Source organism: Schistocerca nitens, unplaced genomic scaffold, assembly GCF_023898315.1.
Source record: "Schistocerca nitens isolate TAMUIC-IGC-003100 unplaced genomic scaffold, iqSchNite1.1 HiC_scaffold_487, whole genome shotgun sequence".
Taxonomy (NCBI): Eukaryota; Metazoa; Arthropoda; class Insecta; order Orthoptera; family Acrididae; genus Schistocerca; species Schistocerca nitens.
Genome location: NW_026046020.1, coordinates 195,099 through 213,057, shown reverse-complemented (window position 1 = coordinate 213,057; position 17,959 = coordinate 195,099). Strand labels below are relative to the sequence as shown.

The window sequence follows — 17,959 nt, the reverse complement described above, 5'->3', positions numbered from 1 at the left end:
GTTGATTCCTACATAGTAGACTCTGGAGTTTCCACAAACGACATGATACTCGAGCAAACAACATGTTCTACAACACATCGACGTCAGAGATATGGGTCTATGGTTTTGCGCATCTGCTCGACGACTGGGACTACCTGTGCTCTTTTCCAATCATTTGGAACCCTCCCTTCCTCTCCAGAGACTTGCGGTACACGGCTGTTAGGAGGGGGGCAGGTTGTTTCGCGTACCCTGTGTAGGAATCGCGAATTGGTAATCCCGTCGGGTCCGGCGGACTTTCCCATTCCTCCTTGGACACTTACTTCGATGTCAGCCAGTTTCTCGTTCGTGCGAGCATTTAGAAGACGGAACTGCAGAGTGCGGTCCGTCCTCTGTGAAACAGCTTTGGAAACAGGTGCTTAGGTATTTCACCACAGCTTTACGCGTGTCATCCTCTGTTTCAATGCCATCGCCATGCCGGAGTGTCTGGATATGCTGTTTCGAGCCACTTACCGATTCAACGCAAGACCGCAACGTCCTAGCATTTTCTGTCAACGTCGGTCGGTACATAGGGTTTGTTCTACTTTCGAATTCACTGAACGCTTCACGCATAGCCCTCCTTACGCTCACTTTGACATCGTTTAGCTTCCCGTTTGTCTCGGAGGATTTTGGCTGCGTTTTAAACTTTGGGTGAAGCTCTCTTTGCTTTCGCAATAGTTTCCTAACGTTGTTGTTGTTGTAGTAGTATACCACGGTGGGTTTTTTTTCCCATCCCTCACAGTTCTACACTCGGCACGTACCTGTCTAAAAACGCATTTTTACCATTGCCTTGCACTTTCTCCATGAACACTCAACATTGTCAGTGTCGGAACAGGCATTTGCGTTTTCATCTGTCAGGTCGTCTGGAAATCTGCCTTCTATTACTCTTGCTAGCCAAACAGATACACCGTCCTCCCTGCAACGGCCTTATGATCACTGCGTCCCTGTTCTGCACATACAGAGTCGAAACACGTTCGGGTCTGTTTGTCATCAGTAGGTCCACGATGTCATCTCCACGAGTCGGTTCTCTGTTCATTTTGCTCGAGGTACTTTTCGGACAGTGCACTCAGTATAATGTCACTCGATGCTCTCTGTCCCCCAACCACCCGTCCTGAACATCATCTGAGTGTCCCAGTCTATATCGGGTACATTGAAATCTCCACCTAAGACCCTAACATGCTGAGGAAAATGTATGTGAAATGTGTTTCCAAATCCGTCTCTCCGTTGTTCTGCCACTAATGCTGCTGCGTCGGGAGGTCGGTCAAAGGAGCCAATTATTATTAAACCTAGCTCGGTTGTTGAGTGTAACCTCCACCCACAATATTTCACAGGAACCACCCACTTCTACTTCACTACAGGATCAAAACCACTACTAAACAGCGACGAACACACCACCACCGGTTGCATGCAATCGAGCCTTTCTAAAACACCGTCCGTACCTTTGTGACAATTTCGGCAGAATTTATCCCTGGCGTCAGCCAGCTTTCTGTACCTTATAACGATTGCAGAGCTTCGGTGCTTTCTCTGTCAGCGCTTGCGGTTCCGGTACTGTACCAACGCAGCTTCGACAGTTGACAAACAATACCGATTGCTGCTTGGTCCCCGCACCCGTTGAGGCTGCTGTTGCCCCCTTTCTGTACTTGCCCAAGGCCATCTAACCTAACACAAACCGCCCAGCCCACGCCACACAACCCCTGCTACCCGTGTAGCCGCTTGTTGCGTGCAGTGCTCTCCACCTACGACTATAACATGCCTTCGACATTCGCACTGTACAACACCTTAGGTTAGGGTTGGCGTCGCTTGGGTTAGGTTAGGTTACGTTGGTTGGACGTGGGTTAGGTTAAGGGTTAAAGTTAGGTTAGGCGTCAAAGTTAGGTTAAGCGTTCGGACGTGAGGCGTCAGGTGGCCGCACCTACCTTACGGCCGGACATCTTAGGTTAGGCTAAGGGCGCCGAGGTCACGTTACGTTCACCTTCGGGCGCCACACGTAGCTGTCACAGGTAGGTCGTAGTTCGGTCGGTCGGTCGGTCGGTCGGTCGGTCGGTCGGTCGTCGGCAAGCCGCAAAAAAACTACAGACGACGTCGACAAAACCGCCGCAAGACCGAGCAGGAGGCAGATATATACCGAGCGCCAAAGAGACCGACCACACACACACACACACACACACAACAAAAAAAAAACAAAAACAAAAACACACAAAAAACACCACCCACCGGCCAAACGGGCACCACAAAACCCACAAAGCCGAGCACCACACGTCGCGACCAGAGGCAACCCCGCAACCGCAACGGCGCTTTCCGCACCGGGCCGGATGCACGTACGACAACACCGCTACCCGTACACAAGGCCTCCCATTGCACACAGCCGCTCTGTGTTCAACATCATCAATGGCGCGCCCGCGGCTCGTCGCGGTCGCAGCCATGACGCCGCCGCCACTTTTGCACCAACACATTCACGCACCGCAAAACAGCTCGCCGACCCACCGACACAGCACAGCCGACAAACAAAAACAACCGCGGCGGCGGCAACAAAACAAACAACTCGCACCAAGCGTCCGACAGAAAACAAACGGACAAGCACAGGCCTCTGCTAACGACCACGACACAGCGGCACGCTGCTCCTTTCCCGCCACTCTCGATTCACAGCGCACGCGACCCCGTCGACGACGACGACGACGACGACAACGACACGCGACGGGCTCGCTTCCCGCAACCTACACCTTTCCGCCACCGCCACTACGCACGGCTCCACCCGACGCCCGTCGCAACGGCACTACTGCACGCACTATCACCCGCCGCCGCCGCCTCTCCCCCCCTTCCCGTACACAACAACACAGCCAAAAAACACACTCACGACCCAAACATGACAACATGATGGCACGTGCATCGGCGCACACCCCCAACCAGTCACCGTCGACACAACCACACGCAAGGCACGGAAACCGGCGTCCTTCCACGTTGCCATCAAAGCAGCACAAACAACCACAGGAGGAACCACCAACAACAGCCGGCCGGCCGGCAACCACCAAACGCACATTCCCGCTCGCCACCACACACCTCTCGGCAGCCGTTTCGCAAAGACAAGACATGACGCGACATCATCGCATCACGGGCGACGCACGCACACCGACCCACTTTCCCCGCCCGTCTCTCTCTCTCTTTTTCTTCCGACGCCTTCGGCCGAGCACACACGTACGTGGCACAACGCCCAACACAGTCACACACAGTCGACAGGCGCACGCCCAGGCACGCAACGACGCAGCGCAGCAAAGGCGCCCGCGACACATACCTCCTCTCCCGTCTCGCCGCCGACCGCCAGCCAGCCACTCGCAATGTGCACTGGCCAACCGGACACACGTCCACCGCGCCGCCTCCGACCACCCGCCAGGGGGCGCTCACGTCCGCGACAACAGCGCGGCCCGCCGCCGGGCGGGCCCAGCCCGGCCCAGGCGGCGCGCGCTGCTCTGCACTCGGCGCGCCGCGCCCCACATCCTGCTGCAGACCGGGCTCGTCTCTCTGTACGCGTCTGCGTCTGCCCGCATCTCATCTTCCTGCGCATCGACACAACGAGGCCACGTGAGCAAACCCCCGTCACAACGCCACATCACGCACTGCCTTGTCGACCGCCTAAATGCACTCACCCACCAGCCATCCGCTTCGTCCTCTTCTTGCTTACTCGTTGTTCGTCGTCGTTGCTGCTGCACCAGCAGCAGCGGCGGCGGCGGCGGCAGCGCACACAGCCCCAGCCGGCCGCATCCGAGGGGGCCCCGCCGCCAGCGTCGCCTCCTTGGGCACAGGTGCGGTGCTGTGGCCGCCCATCCAACCGCATTTGCTGGCCGTCCCAGCCGCCAGGCAGGCGTTCCCACTGCCGCGCACCGCCTCTGCTGCAGAAGACGAACAAACGAAACGTACAAACATACACGCGCCCGAAGCGTGGCCACACACGGACGGGACCGACAGGCTCCAAGGCGACCAAACGATGGAAACACAAACACAAAAACAAAAGACACGCGAGCGAGCGGGCGAGCACGCAAGCAGTCGCCTCGCCTCTGTCCTCCCGCCCCCGCCCTTCTCCCCACCACATGCCCACAAACACCACCGCCTGCCCGCATCTCCACATTCGCCCCCTCCATTTGTTCCCTTGCGTTCGTTCGTTCCTTCCTTCCATGTGTCTGCGTGCGCGGCGCCTCTCCAACATCCGCCGTCCGTCCCGTTTTCGCCGTACCACACGCCACCGTCGGCGCCGCCTCGCCTCGCCTCCTCCCAGGCCACCACCGCCGCCGCCCCTGTCCGCCCCGCACACCACCATACACCGCTGCTTGTCCTGGCCGTTGCCACCAAAGGCGCCAGCCGCAAACCGCGCCAAACGCCGCAGCGCGCGTGCGTCCTTCCTTCCTTCCTTCCTTCCTTGCTTGCTTGCTTGCTTGCTTCTCCGTGCCGACGCTGCCTCTATTCCCGCACTGCGCGTACCGGAGTGACACGCGCACCCCCCTCGCGAACGCACGACTCATTGTCCTTGTTGTTTCTCCTCTTTCTTACGTCTTTGTTTCTTGTTTTTTTTTTTTGTTTTGTTTTTGTTTTTTCTTTTTCCTCCCACCGCCGCATGTGACACAATGGCCTCCCTCCCCCTTTCGTTCGTTGTCGCCGCTTTGTTTCTCTTTCCCATTGGTGCACGTCCGACGCGCTCCATTTCCACCACACCACGGCCATCGGCCTCCTCAACGGGCAGGCGCAGTGTGCCATTCTCCGGCGCCCAAGCACACCGCGCGGCTCGCTCTCCTCGCCCCCACGCCACGCCACGCCACGCCACGCCACGCCACGCCACGCCACGCCACGCAGCACAAATGCTGCCGTCTCGCAACACGACACACGGTGCGCACACCCCCGACCGCGCGGCTCTTAAAAGGCATGGCACCGGCGACATGCGCCGCCCCGGCCCGCACCCGTCGTCTCACGTTCACTGCCGGCCGCGTCTGCGGCTACAACCGCACCACAACAACGGTCCCCTCCCGGCAACACATTTGTTGCACAAACACAACCGCCGAGCGCAGCGCGAGCCACCCACACGCGCCCTCCCCGTCTTTAAAGCCTCCGCGTCTCCTTTCTCCTTTCGCGCCCCCTCCCATCTCCCGAATATGCCAGCAGCGGTGCCACTACCGCGAAACGGACACGCCTTCCGGGCCACATGCAAGGGCACGCCCACCACCAACTACTGCCATATTCGCGGACGCAGTTAGGCAACACGCAACGCACTCTCTCTCCACCTACTTTCACTCTCTCTCTCTCTCTCGTCCCTTCTCTTTAAAACACACAAACCAACCAACCAACCACGGCTAACACACTTTTTCGCGACACCTTTGACTGCCGTGACGGCAGCTATCGACCTTCTAAACACACACACACACACCCACCCACCCCTACATACACACCCTTCGCTACACCGGACAACAACAGCGTACACAACAGGAGGGCACACGAAACGGCAGGCAAGGGCAAGGCATTCTCATAGATTCCTCCTCCGAGCCATGTCGGCGAACGCTTTTTTTTTCATCCGGGAAGGCAATGCAATTCAGCCGTCGCCACGGCCGACACTTGCAGCCGCGCCGTAAACGCCTCTCAGTGCGGCTGCAATGCACGGGAACGTTCCGCTGCTATAGACAGCGCCTCTCCGTTTTTCCCTGCTTCGTTTTCCGGTGATTGCTTCTCCATTTTGTTTGTTTGTTTTATTACTTTCCGTTCCCCTCCTCCACCATTGTTTCCGTCCCCAACAGTTTTGCTCATTCCACACGTTCTGCCCAGACACGACACTCGACCGATCAAAGGTCAGCCTTTCGTCACCGTTCGCGGCGCCGACGGTGCCACAGTGCGACTGGTGTTCACACCGACACGTTGCCATGACGCCGGTGTATCGCGCCGATATTGACAGTTACTCAGAGCCGCCGGATCGGATCACATCACCGACACACCTGCCATTTCACACCGGGGGACACAGACCAACGAAACGCGTGTACGCCCATAGCCTCACGCTTACTGTACTCAACCGAACACACGTGCACCTTGAATGACGTGCGTGCGCACAACAGTCCAATCAATCATCAGTCAAACTGCAAGAAACGGCTATCATCACAAATCAAGGGCAACCGTGCGTGTCGCCTACCCCACCCGCCCGTACATTTCTTGGCGACATCGTAATGGATATGCATGATAGTACGACACGTCCATTTAAAACGTCAACCAACACACCAACGCGCCGTACAGCAAAGGGAATAGTCGACGGCAACACAACATTTCACCCTCGCCATCATGTATGATGTGACAACAGACACCCGCAGACGGCCGTAACGGTGACAGCCAACAATCAATCAATCGCGAGGACTTTCAATTGCAGTCACGTGACTAACCGGGCAGACGGAGACAAAGAAATGAATCAGCGCCACAGACAGCACCAACACCTCCTATCTATCTATCTATCTATCTATCTATCTATCTATGTGTCGACAAACAACCACGCCAGGACTCGTGCACGCATTCCACGTCACACCGGCGGCAACCAAACCCTCGCGGCCGTACCCCAGTAACCACAACCACATTCGAGACCACACCACCAGCTGCCTCGCAACCACAACCAAACCGGGTAGCTATGCCGCCCCCCTCTCACACACACACACACACACACACACACACAAACAATTCCGCTCTTCCCGCAAAGGCAATTTGGTGGCCCTGAAAAGGGCCGTTTTGCCGCTCTCGCAACGGAGGGAGCTTCCTTCCTTCCAAGAGCCGAAGTAACAACCTCCCCTCCTTACTTGGAGCTCGTGTACTTGGTCACCGCCTTCGTGCCCTCGCTCACGGCGTGCTTGGCCAGCTCGCCAGGCAGCAAGAGCCGCACAGCCGTCTGGATCTCGCGGGACGTGATGGTCGAGCGCTTGTTGTAGTGCGCCAGGCGAGACGCCTCGGCCGCAATGCGCTCGAAAATGTCGTTCACGAAGCTGTTCATGATGCTCATCGCCTTCGACGAGATGCCCGTGTCGGGGTGCACCTGCTTCAGCACCTTGTAGATGTAGATGGCATAGCTCTCCTTCCTCTTGCGCTTCTTCTTCTTGTCGCCCTTCGAAATGTTCTTCTGCGCCTTGCCGGCCTTCTTGGCGGCCTTCCCGCTAGTCTTGGGCGGCATCTCGAACGTACAACAACAAGCAGCAAGCGCTCCGCTCTAGTCAGCGTCTCCCCACACAGTGGCACCCGCCGCTACCGCAACACCGCACCTTTACCAGCTCGCCCTGTTGCGGCCGCCGACCAATGGGGCGCGCGCGCAACCGGCCGCCGCACCCGAGCCCATAAAGGGACCCCCACCCCGCCGCCGCCGGCACACGCACGCACTCCGCTGCTCGACTCGCTGCGGCTCGCACCGTTACGGTTACGTGTTTCACGCTTACGCCACTAGCCAAACGCCATGTCCGGACGCGGAAAGGGAGGCAAAGTCAAGGGCAAGTCAAAGTCCCGCTCAAGCAGGGCTGGGCTCCAGTTCCCGGTCGGCAGAATCCACCGCCTCCTGCGCAAGGGAAACTACGCCGAGCGCGTCGGCGCCGGGGCGCCCGTCTACCTCGCCGCCGTCATGGAGTACCTCGCGGCTGAGGTGCTCGAGCTGGCCGGAAACGCGGCCCGCGACAACAAGAAGACGCGCATCATCCCGCGCCACCTGCAGCTCGCCATCCGCAACGACGAGGAGCTCAACAAGCTCTTGTCGGGCGTCACCATCGCACAGGGTGGTGTCCTGCCCAACATCCAGGCCGTCCTGCTGCCAAAGAAGACCGAGAAGAAGGCCTAAACAGGGACCGCGGCGCTGCGCTTGCGTGCTCCCTGCACGCAAACGCAAACGCGCCTTTGCCTTGCCGGCTCGCCTCACAACAATCGGCCCTTTTCAGGGCCACCACACAAACCTACGTCCAAAGCAAAGTTTCCGTCGTCCTCGCCGCACTTTACAACAACGTCCACAGTCATTCATTCGCAGCCGGCGCCGGCGCACGTCCGCCATCTTGTCCACAGCCCGTGTGGCCGAACACACACACACATTTTTTCTGCACCCCTCCACGCACGCACAGTCGCGTTCCAAACAACGACAACGACATCAATACACCAATAATGTGATGTGATCATTGTTAATATGTTCATAATTAAAAGAGCGCGCGCGACACACACACAGCGCGTAACGGCCCGACGACGGACGACACGCGGGGCCGCCGCGCGCGCTCTCCAAACACACAGGCACAGCACAAACCAAACCAAACAGCTGATCCGATCGATGGTCCCGGCCCGCGCCACAAACAAACCACGCACACACCGGACTCAGCCGCGCCCTCCCGCATCCATCACACACACACGTCACGTCGAATCTCCAAACGGAACGCACGCACGCAAAGCAACAGAGGCGCACAACAACAACAAACACAGAGGCAGGCAGGCAACACAGACCCTTTCGCACTTTTCAATTTCCGAACAGTGTGGTGGCCCTGAAAAGGGCCGTTTTTCGTCTCTCCCACCAAGCACGGGCAACGGCACGGCCGCGGGAAGGCCACAGCACAGCACACCGGCTGCCTGCCTAACCGCCGAAACCGTACAGGGTGCGCCCCTGCCTCTTCAGGGCGTACACCACGTCCATGGCCGTCACAGTCTTGCGCTTGGCGTGCTCAGTGTACGTCACCGCGTCGCGGATCACGTTCTCCAGGAACACCTTCAGCACTCCGCGGGTCTCCTCGTAGATCAGACCAGAGATGCGCTTCACGCCGCCCCTGCGAGCCAGGCGGCGGATGGCGGGCTTCGTGATGCCCTGGATGTTGTCGCGCAACACCTTGCGGTGCCGCTTGGCGCCACCCTTCCCCAGCCCCTTTCCTCCCTTGCCGCGGCCTGTCATTCTTCCTCCTCCTCAAGCAAAAAAAGCACAAGCGGCAGCTCCTCACCCGGCGCTAGCGAGTCGGCTACGGTGCGCCGTGAGCGCGCGCCGCCCCCCTATATAGACTCTGGCCCGCCCTCCCCCCACCACGCGCACCGAGGGCATATAAGCGCAGCGCGGGCCCGCGCGGGCCCGTTGTCAAGGCAGCACCGGACGCTTCGCTACCGCACGCACCGCTAACCGCTATGGCCCGCACAAAGCAAACGGCCCGCAAGTCCACCGGCGGAAAGGCGCCGCGCAAACAGCTCGCCACCAAGGCGGCGAGGAAGAGCGCGCCCGCCACCGGCGGCGTCAAGAAGCCCCACCGCTACAGGCCGGGCACCGTCGCCCTGCGAGAAATCAGGCGCTACCAGAAGAGCACAGAGCTGCTCATCCGCAAGCTGCCGTTCCAGCGCCTAGTGCGCGAGATCGCCCAGGACTTCAAGACCGACCTGCGCTTCCAGAGCTCCGCAGTCATGGCCCTGCAGGAGGCCAGCGAGGCCTACCTCGTCGGCCTCTTCGAAGACACCAACCTGTGCGCAATCCACGCCAAGCGCGTCACCATCATGCCCAAGGACATCCAGCTCGCGCGCCGCATCCGCGGCGAGCGCGCCTAAACCGCTTAGCCGCGGCACGGCACCGCACGCGCGCAACACAAAAACGGCCCTTTTCAGGGCCACTAACATCTCTCCGTCGCGAGCAAAACTTTTGTCGGTCTTGCCGCCCAGCCTCTCTCTCTAGCCCCGTTAAAACAACCACCACAATTCCCACCCTCCCGTCCACAGCCGCTCTCGCCAACAATCACATTCGACGTCATCAACACCCCACCCCCTTCAGTACACACACACACACACAAACAAACAGCCGGACGACGTCACCCACGGGTGGCTGGCCGCCGCCGTCTCCGAGGCGCCACCGCGCCTTCCCAATTCCCGCCGGCCACTTCCACGTCTCAACGTCTCCCTTTCAGAGACAGAGGACACACACACACAAAAACAAGACGCGCCATCCGCAAAGCAAGCAGAGTCTCCAGAAACATGAGAAACCAACCGTCGGCCGCCGCACAAAATACAAAACACAAAACAAAAAAACGGCCACAACCGCTCCGCTACCGCGCGCCGCCGCCTACCGCCACCGGCCCCACAATCCATCCACCACGGCACGCAAACAGTACCCACAAGGGTCATACAGAAACGCCACACAAACATCAACCAACCACACACACACACACACACACACACACCGGCGCATGCACGCACGGCCACCCAAACAACACAACACAACGCGCCAGGCACGACAATCAACGCCTTCCCGACGTCCTCTGATGGCCCTGAGAAGGGCCGTTTTGGGCCGCGCGCAGCCGTGCCATCGCGCGCCACTAGACGACGCGGGGGAGGGGGGTGGGGGACGACGGGGTCAAGCGCCAGCCCTTCCCCTTTCCTTTCTTTACTTTACTTCACTTCACTTCTTCTTCTTGGGCGACGCCTTCGCCTTAGACGGCGTCGTCGCCTTCTTCGGGCGCGGCGCCTTCGGCTTCTTCGTCGGAACCTTGGCGGCCTTCTTCGCCTTCGACGGCGACTTGGCCTTGGCCGGCTTGGCCGCAGCCGCCTTCTTCGCACCCGCGGGAGCCGCCGACGCCGCAGACGCCTTCTTGGCGGCGCCCGCCTTCCGACCGGTCGCCGCCTTCACGCCACCAGCCTTCTTTGCGCCGGCCGCACGGGCGCCCTTCTTCTCCTTGCTGGCCGGAGCGGCGCGCTTCTTCTTCGCACCGCCGGCACGGGCCTTGCCGCCCTCGGCCGCCCCGCCGCCGGCGCCGGCAAGCTTGAAAGAGCCGGACGCGCCCTTCCCCTTCGTCTGCACCAGCTCGCCAGCCACGACGGCCGACTTGAGGTACTTCTTGATAAAGGGCGCCAGCTTCTCCGCGTCCAGCTTGTAGTGCGCGGCAATGTACTTCTTGATCGCCTGCAGCGACGAGCCGCCGCGCTCCTTCAGACTCTTGATGGCGGCCGTCACCATCTCAGAGGTGCGCGGGTGCGCAGGCTTGGCGCGCGGCTTCTTCGCAGACGCCGCAGACTTGGCCTTCTTCGTCGTGCCGGTGGCGGCGGGTGCCGCAGCAGTCTCGTTCGTAGCCGCCTGATCTGCCATTATTTCGACGGACGACGCGCGTACGCACACGAGAGCGAGAGCGAGAGCGGCAGGCGGCAAGCACGGCGGCAGAGAATAGCCGCCGCGCCGCCAGGCCCAGCCAGTGTCGCGGGCGGGCGCGGACGGCCGAGAGAGCGGCCGCCACTCTGCGCGCCGCCGCGCCGCGCCTCCCGCGCTTGCTACCGCCCAACGTCCGACAGCCTGTGCGGACCAGCCCCAAACCTGCGCCGCAACCACCCGCGCCGTTCAAACCACCGAGGATGGGGCTACACACGGCCACACCACAGTCGCCAACCAGTCGCCACGGCAGCGCCGCAAACCACGGCCAAACTGCAGCTACCGCGCGCTACAGCCTGGCTCGGCCCGCCGAGAATCGCCGCCCCCGCCCACATGCCGCCCCCACAGCCCCAGCCGACGACCCGCCACAATGGCCAAACCTTCGGCAAAACTGCCACACCGTCGCCGCGCCAGCCCGGCCAGCGCGGCCGCCGCCACAGCCACACAAGCGGAGGCGTGCGGCGATGCCGGCCGTGCAAACGCACCTCCGCCGCCCCATCGCCCTCCCACCGTTTCCCGATCGGCCCGCAGCCGTCGGGCCACCTCGCCCGCCAACATTCGCGCCCGTTTCTCACAAAATTGCCCGCCGCAAAGAAAACGGGCGCCGCCTGCGCAACATCGGCACCGGCCAACCGAGCGCCGCCGCCCCTCGCCGCTTACGCGAGGGGGGCTGACCGCCGTCCGCAACGACAGACACACCGCATCTGCCTTCAAGCACACACGACAGCCGACCTCCTACATTTGTACGCCGCAAGCCACCCAACGGTGTGTGGCGGAGGGCACTTTACGTGCCACTGTCATTACCACCCTTTGCCGTTCCAGTCGCGTATGTTACGCGGGAAGAACGACTGTCTGAAAGCCTCCGTGCGCGCTCGAATCTCTCTACTGTTACATTCGGGATCTCCTCGGGAGGTATATACGTACGGGGAAGCAATATGTTCGATACCTCATCCGGAAACGCACCCTCTCGAGAAAAACCTGGCGAGCAAGCTACACCGCGATGCAGGGCGCCTCCCTTGCAGAGTCTGCCACTTAGCCATCTCCGTAACGCTATCACGGTTACCACATACCCCTGTGACGAAAACGTTGGATCTTTCTCTATCTTCCTCCGTCAACCCGACCTGCTACGGGTCCCACACTGGTGGGCAACACTCACGTATGGGTCGGTCGAACGCGTGTTTCTGTAAGCCACCTCCTTTGTTGATGGACTACATTTTTTTGTTTTTGCTAAGCATTCTCCCAATGCATCTCAACCTGGTACCCGCCTTACCAACAATTTACTTTTATCTGATCATCATTCCACTTCCAAATCATTCCGCACGCCTACTCCCAGATACATATTTTACAGACGTCACAGCTACCAGTGTTTGTCCCGCTATCATATAATCAATCACACAGTAAAGGATCCTTCTTTCTGTATATTCGCAATACATTACATTTGTCTATGTTAAGGGGACAGTTGCCACTCCCCCTGCACCGGGTGCCTATCCGCTGCCGATCGTCCTGCAACCTCTCTGTATACTACATACAGCATCATCCGCGAAACGACGCATGGAACGTCCGCCACTATCTACTAGGTCATTTATATGATGTGAATTGTGAAAAAGCAATGGTCCCATAACACTCCCCCGTGGCACGCCAGGGGTTACTTTAACGTCTGTAGACGTCTGTCTCTCCATCGATAACAACATGCTGTGTTCCGTCTGCTGACATCTCTTCAATCCAGCCACACAGTTGGTCTGATATTCTGTAGACTCTTACGTCGTTGATCAGGCGACGGTGCGGAGCTGTCTCGAACGCCTTCCGGACGTCAAGGACAATGGCATCCACCTGGGAGCTTTCTGGGTCTCATGGGCAAATAAAGCGAGCCGGGTCTCACACACGATCGCTGTTTCCGGAATCCATGTTGATTCCTACATAGTAGACTCTGGAGTTTCCACAAACGACATGATACTCGAGCAAACAACATGTTCTACAACACATCGACGTCAGAGATATGGGTCTATGGTTTTGCGCATCTGCTCGACGACTGGGACTACCTGTGCTCTTTTCCAATCATTTGGAACCCTCCCTTCCTCTCCAGAGACTTGCGGTACACGGCTGTTAGGAGGGGGGCAGGTTGTTTCGCGTACCCTGTGTAGGAATCGCGAATTGGTAATCCCGTCGGGTCCGGCGGACTTTCCCATTCCTCCTTGGACACTTACTTCGATGTCAGCCAGTTTCTCGTTCGTGCGAGCATTTAGAAGACGGAACTGCAGAGTGCGGTCCGTCCTCTGTGAAACAGCTTTGGAAACAGGTGCTTAGGTATTTCACCACAGCTTTACGCGTGTCATCCTCTGTTTCAATGCCATCGCCATGCCGGAGTGTCTGGATATGCTGTTTCGAGCCACTTACCGATTCAACGCAAGACCGCAACGTCCTAGCATTTTCTGTCAACGTCGGTCGGTACATAGGGTTTGTTCTACTTTCGAATTCACTGAACGCTTCACGCATAGCCCTCCTTACGCTCACTTTGACATCGTTTAGCTTCCCGTTTGTCTCGGAGGATTTTGGCTGCGTTTTAAACTTTGGGTGAAGCTCTCTTTGCTTTCGCAATAGTTTCCTAACGTTGTTGTTGTTGTAGTAGTATACCACGGTGGGTTTTTTTTCCCATCCCTCACAGTTCTACACTCGGCACGTACCTGTCTAAAAACGCATTTTTACCATTGCCTTGCACTTTCTCCATGAACACTCAACATTGTCAGTGTCGGAACAGGCATTTGCGTTTTCATCTGTCAGGTCGTCTGGAAATCTGCCTTCTATTACTCTTGCTAGCCAAACAGATACACCGTCCTCCCTGCAACGGCCTTATGATCACTGCGTCCCTGTTCTGCACATACAGAGTCGAAACACGTTCGGGTCTGTTTGTCATCAGTAGGTCCACGATGTCATCTCCACGAGTCGGTTCTCTGTTCATTTTGCTCGAGGTACTTTTCGGACAGTGCACTCAGTATAATGTCACTCGATGCTCTCTGTCCCCCAACCACCCGTCCTGAACATCATCTGAGTGTCCCAGTCTATATCGGGTACATTGAAATCTCCACCTAAGACCCTAACATGCTGAGGAAAATGTATGTGAAATGTGTTTCCAAATCCGTCTCTCCGTTGTTCTGCCACTAATGCTGCTGCGTCGGGAGGTCGGTCAAAGGAGCCAATTATTATTAAACCTAGCTCGGTTGTTGAGTGTAACCTCCACCCACAATATTTCACAGGAACCACCCACTTCTACTTCACTACAGGATCAAAACCACTACTAAACAGCGACGAACACACCACCACCGGTTGCATGCAATCGAGCCTTTCTAAAACACCGTCCGTACCTTTGTGACAATTTCGGCAGAATTTATCCCTGGCGTCAGCCAGCTTTCTGTACCTTATAACGATTGCAGAGCTTCGGTGCTTTCTCTGTCAGCGCTTGCGGTTCCGGTACTGTACCAACGCAGCTTCGACAGTTGACAAACAATACCGATTGCTGCTTGGTCCCCGCACCCGTTGAGGCTGCTGTTGCCCCCTTTCTGTACTTGCCCAAGGCCATCTAACCTAACACAAACCGCCCAGCCCACGCCACACAACCCCTGCTACCCGTGTAGCCGCTTGTTGCGTGCAGTGCTCTCCACCTACGACTATAACATGCCTTCGACATTCGCACTGTACAACACCTTAGGTTAGGGTTGGCGTCGCTTGGGTTAGGTTAGGTTACGTTGGTTGGACGTGGGTTAGGTTAAGGGTTAAAGTTAGGTTAGGCGTCAAAGTTAGGTTAAGCGTTCGGACGTGAGGCGTCAGGTGGCCGCACCTACCTTACGGCCGGACATCTTAGGTTAGGCTAAGGGCGCCGAGGTCACGTTACGTTCACCTTCGGGCGCCACACGTAGCTGTCACAGGTAGGTCGTAGTTCGGTCGGTCGGTCGGTCGGTCGGTCGGTCGTCGGCAAGCCGCAAAAAAACTACAGACGACGTCGACAAAACCGCCGCAAGACCGAGCAGGAGGCAGATATATACCGAGCGCCAAAGAGACCGACCACACACACACACACACACACACACACAACAAAAAAAAAACAAAAACAAAAACACACAAAAAACACCACCCACCGGCCAAACGGGCACCACAAAACCCACAAAGCCGAGCACCACACGTCGCGACCAGAGGCAACCCCGCAACCGCAACGGCGCTTTCCGCACCGGGCCGGATGCACGTACGACAACACCGCTACCCGTACACAAGGCCTCCCATTGCACACAGCCGCTCTGTGTTCAACATCATCAATGGCGCGCCCGCGGCTCGTCGCGGTCGCAGCCATGACGCCGCCGCCACTTTTGCACCAACACATTCACGCACCGCAAAACAGCTCGCCGACCCACCGACACAGCACAGCCGACAAACAAAAACAACCGCGGCGGCGGCAACAAAACAAACAACTCGCACCAAGCGTCCGACAGAAAACAAACGGACAAGCACAGGCCTCTGCTAACGACCACGACACAGCGGCACGCTGCTCCTTTCCCGCCACTCTCGATTCACAGCGCACGCGACCCCGTCGACGACGACGACGACGACGACGACAACGACACGCGACGGGCTCGCTTCCCGCAACCTACACCTTTCCGCCACCGCCACTACGCACGGCTCCACCCGACGCCCGTCGCAACGGCACTACTGCACGCACTATCACCCGCCGCCGCCGCCTCTCCCCCCCTTCCCGTACACAACAACACAGCCAAAAAACACACTCACGACCCAAACATGACAACATGATGGCACGTGCATCGGCGCACACCCCCAACCAGTCACCGTCGACACAACCACACGCAAGGCACGGAAACCGGCGTCCTTCCACGTTGCCATCAAAGCAGCACAAACAACCACAGGAGGAACCACCAACAACAGCCGGCCGGCCGGCAACCACCAAACGCACATTCCCGCTCGCCACCACACACCTCTCGGCAGCCGTTTCGCAAAGACAAGACATGACGCGACATCATCGCATCACGGGCGACGCACGCACACCGACCCACTTTCCCCGCCCGTCTCTCTCTCTCTTTTTCTTCCGACGCCTTCGGCCGAGCACACACGTACGTGGCACAACGCCCAACACAGTCACACACAGTCGACAGGCGCACGCCCAGGCACGCAACGACGCAGCGCAGCAAAGGCGCCCGCGACACATACCTCCTCTCCCGTCTCGCCGCCGACCGCCAGCCAGCCACTCGCAATGTGCACTGGCCAACCGGACACACGTCCACCGCGCCGCCTCCGACCACCCGCCAGGGGGCGCTCACGTCCGCGACAACAGCGCGGCCCGCCGCCGGGCGGGCCCAGCCCGGCCCAGGCGGCGCGCGCTGCTCTGCACTCGGCGCGCCGCGCCCCACATCCTGCTGCAGACCGGGCTCGTCTCTCTGTACGCGTCTGCGTCTGCCCGCATCTCATCTTCCTGCGCATCGACACAACGAGGCCACGTGAGCAAACCCCCGTCACAACGCCACATCACGCACTGCCTTGTCGACCGCCTAAATGCACTCACCCACCAGCCATCCGCTTCGTCCTCTTCTTGCTTACTCGTTGTTCGTCGTCGTTGCTGCTGCACCAGCAGCAGCGGCGGCGGCGGCGGCAGCGCACACAGCCCCAGCCGGCCGCATCCGAGGGGGCCCCGCCGCCAGCGTCGCCTCCTTGGGCACAGGTGCGGTGCTGTGGCCGCCCATCCAACCGCATTTGCTGGCCGTCCCAGCCGCCAGGCAGGCGTTCCCACTGCCGCGCACCGCCTCTGCTGCAGAAGACGAACAAACGAAACGTACAAACATACACGCGCCCGAAGCGTGGCCACACACGGACGGGACCGACAGGCTCCAAGGCGACCAAACGATGGAAACACAAACACAAAAACAAAAGACACGCGAGCGAGCGGGCGAGCACGCAAGCAGTCGCCTCGCCTCTGTCCTCCCGCCCCCGCCCTTCTCCCCACCACATGCCCACAAACACCACCGCCTGCCCGCATCTCCACATTCGCCCCCTCCATTTGTTCCCTTGCGTTCGTTCGTTCCTTCCTTCCATGTGTCTGCGTGCGCGGCGCCTCTCCAACATCCGCCGTCCGTCCCGTTTTCGCCGTACCACACGCCACCGTCGGCGCCGCCTCGCCTCGCCTCCTCCCAGGCCACCACCGCCGCCGCCCCTGTCCGCCCCGCACACCACCATACACCGCTGCTTGTCCTGGCCGTTGCCACCAAAGGCGCCAGCCGCAAACCGCGCCAAACGCCGCAGCGCGCGTGCGTCCTTCCTTCCTTCCTTCCTTCCTTGCTTGCTTGCTTGCTTGCTTCTCCGTGCCGACGCTGCCTCTATTCCCGCACTGCGCGTACCGGAGTGACACGCGCACCCCCCTCGCGAACGCACGACTCATTGTCCTTGTTGTTTCTCCTCTTTCTTACGTCTTTGTTTCTTGTTTTTTTTTTTTGTTTTGTTTTTGTTTTTTCTTTTTCCTCCCACCGCCGCATGTGACACAATGGCCTCCCTCCCCCTTTCGTTCGTTGTCGCCGCTTTGTTTCTCTTTCCCATTGGTGCACGTCCGACGCGCTCCATTTCCACCACACCACGGCCATCGGCCTCCTCAACGGGCAGGCGCAGTGTGCCATTCTCCGGCGCCCAAGCACACCGCGCGGCTCGCTCTCCTCGCCCCCACGCCACGCCACGCCACGCCACGCCACGCCACGCCACGCCACGCCACGCCACGCAGCACAAATGCTGCCGTCTCGCAACACGACACACGGTGCGCACACCCCCGACCGC

General features: G+C 59.2%; 1 protein-coding gene across 1 annotated transcript in view; it reads right to left on the bottom strand.

Moving 5' to 3' along the window:
• LOC126232406 (uncharacterized PE-PGRS family protein PE_PGRS20-like) overlaps nucleotides 1-17,182 on the bottom strand; it is a gene marked incomplete at its 3' end in the record, with an annotated part of 74,526 nt that extends 57,344 nt beyond the window's left edge. Inside the window, exons 1-3 of the mRNA XM_049942669.1 lie at nucleotides 17,056-17,182; nucleotides 16,799-16,946; nucleotides 3,754-3,899 (exon numbers count right to left, since the gene is read on the bottom strand). Coding sequence (XP_049798626.1) covers nucleotides 3,754-3,899; nucleotides 16,799-16,946; nucleotides 17,056-17,182 — 421 coding nt within the window. The remainder of the gene's footprint in view (nucleotides 1-3,753; nucleotides 3,900-16,798; nucleotides 16,947-17,055) is intronic.
• Between the last annotated feature and the right edge of the window lie 777 nt (nucleotides 17,183-17,959).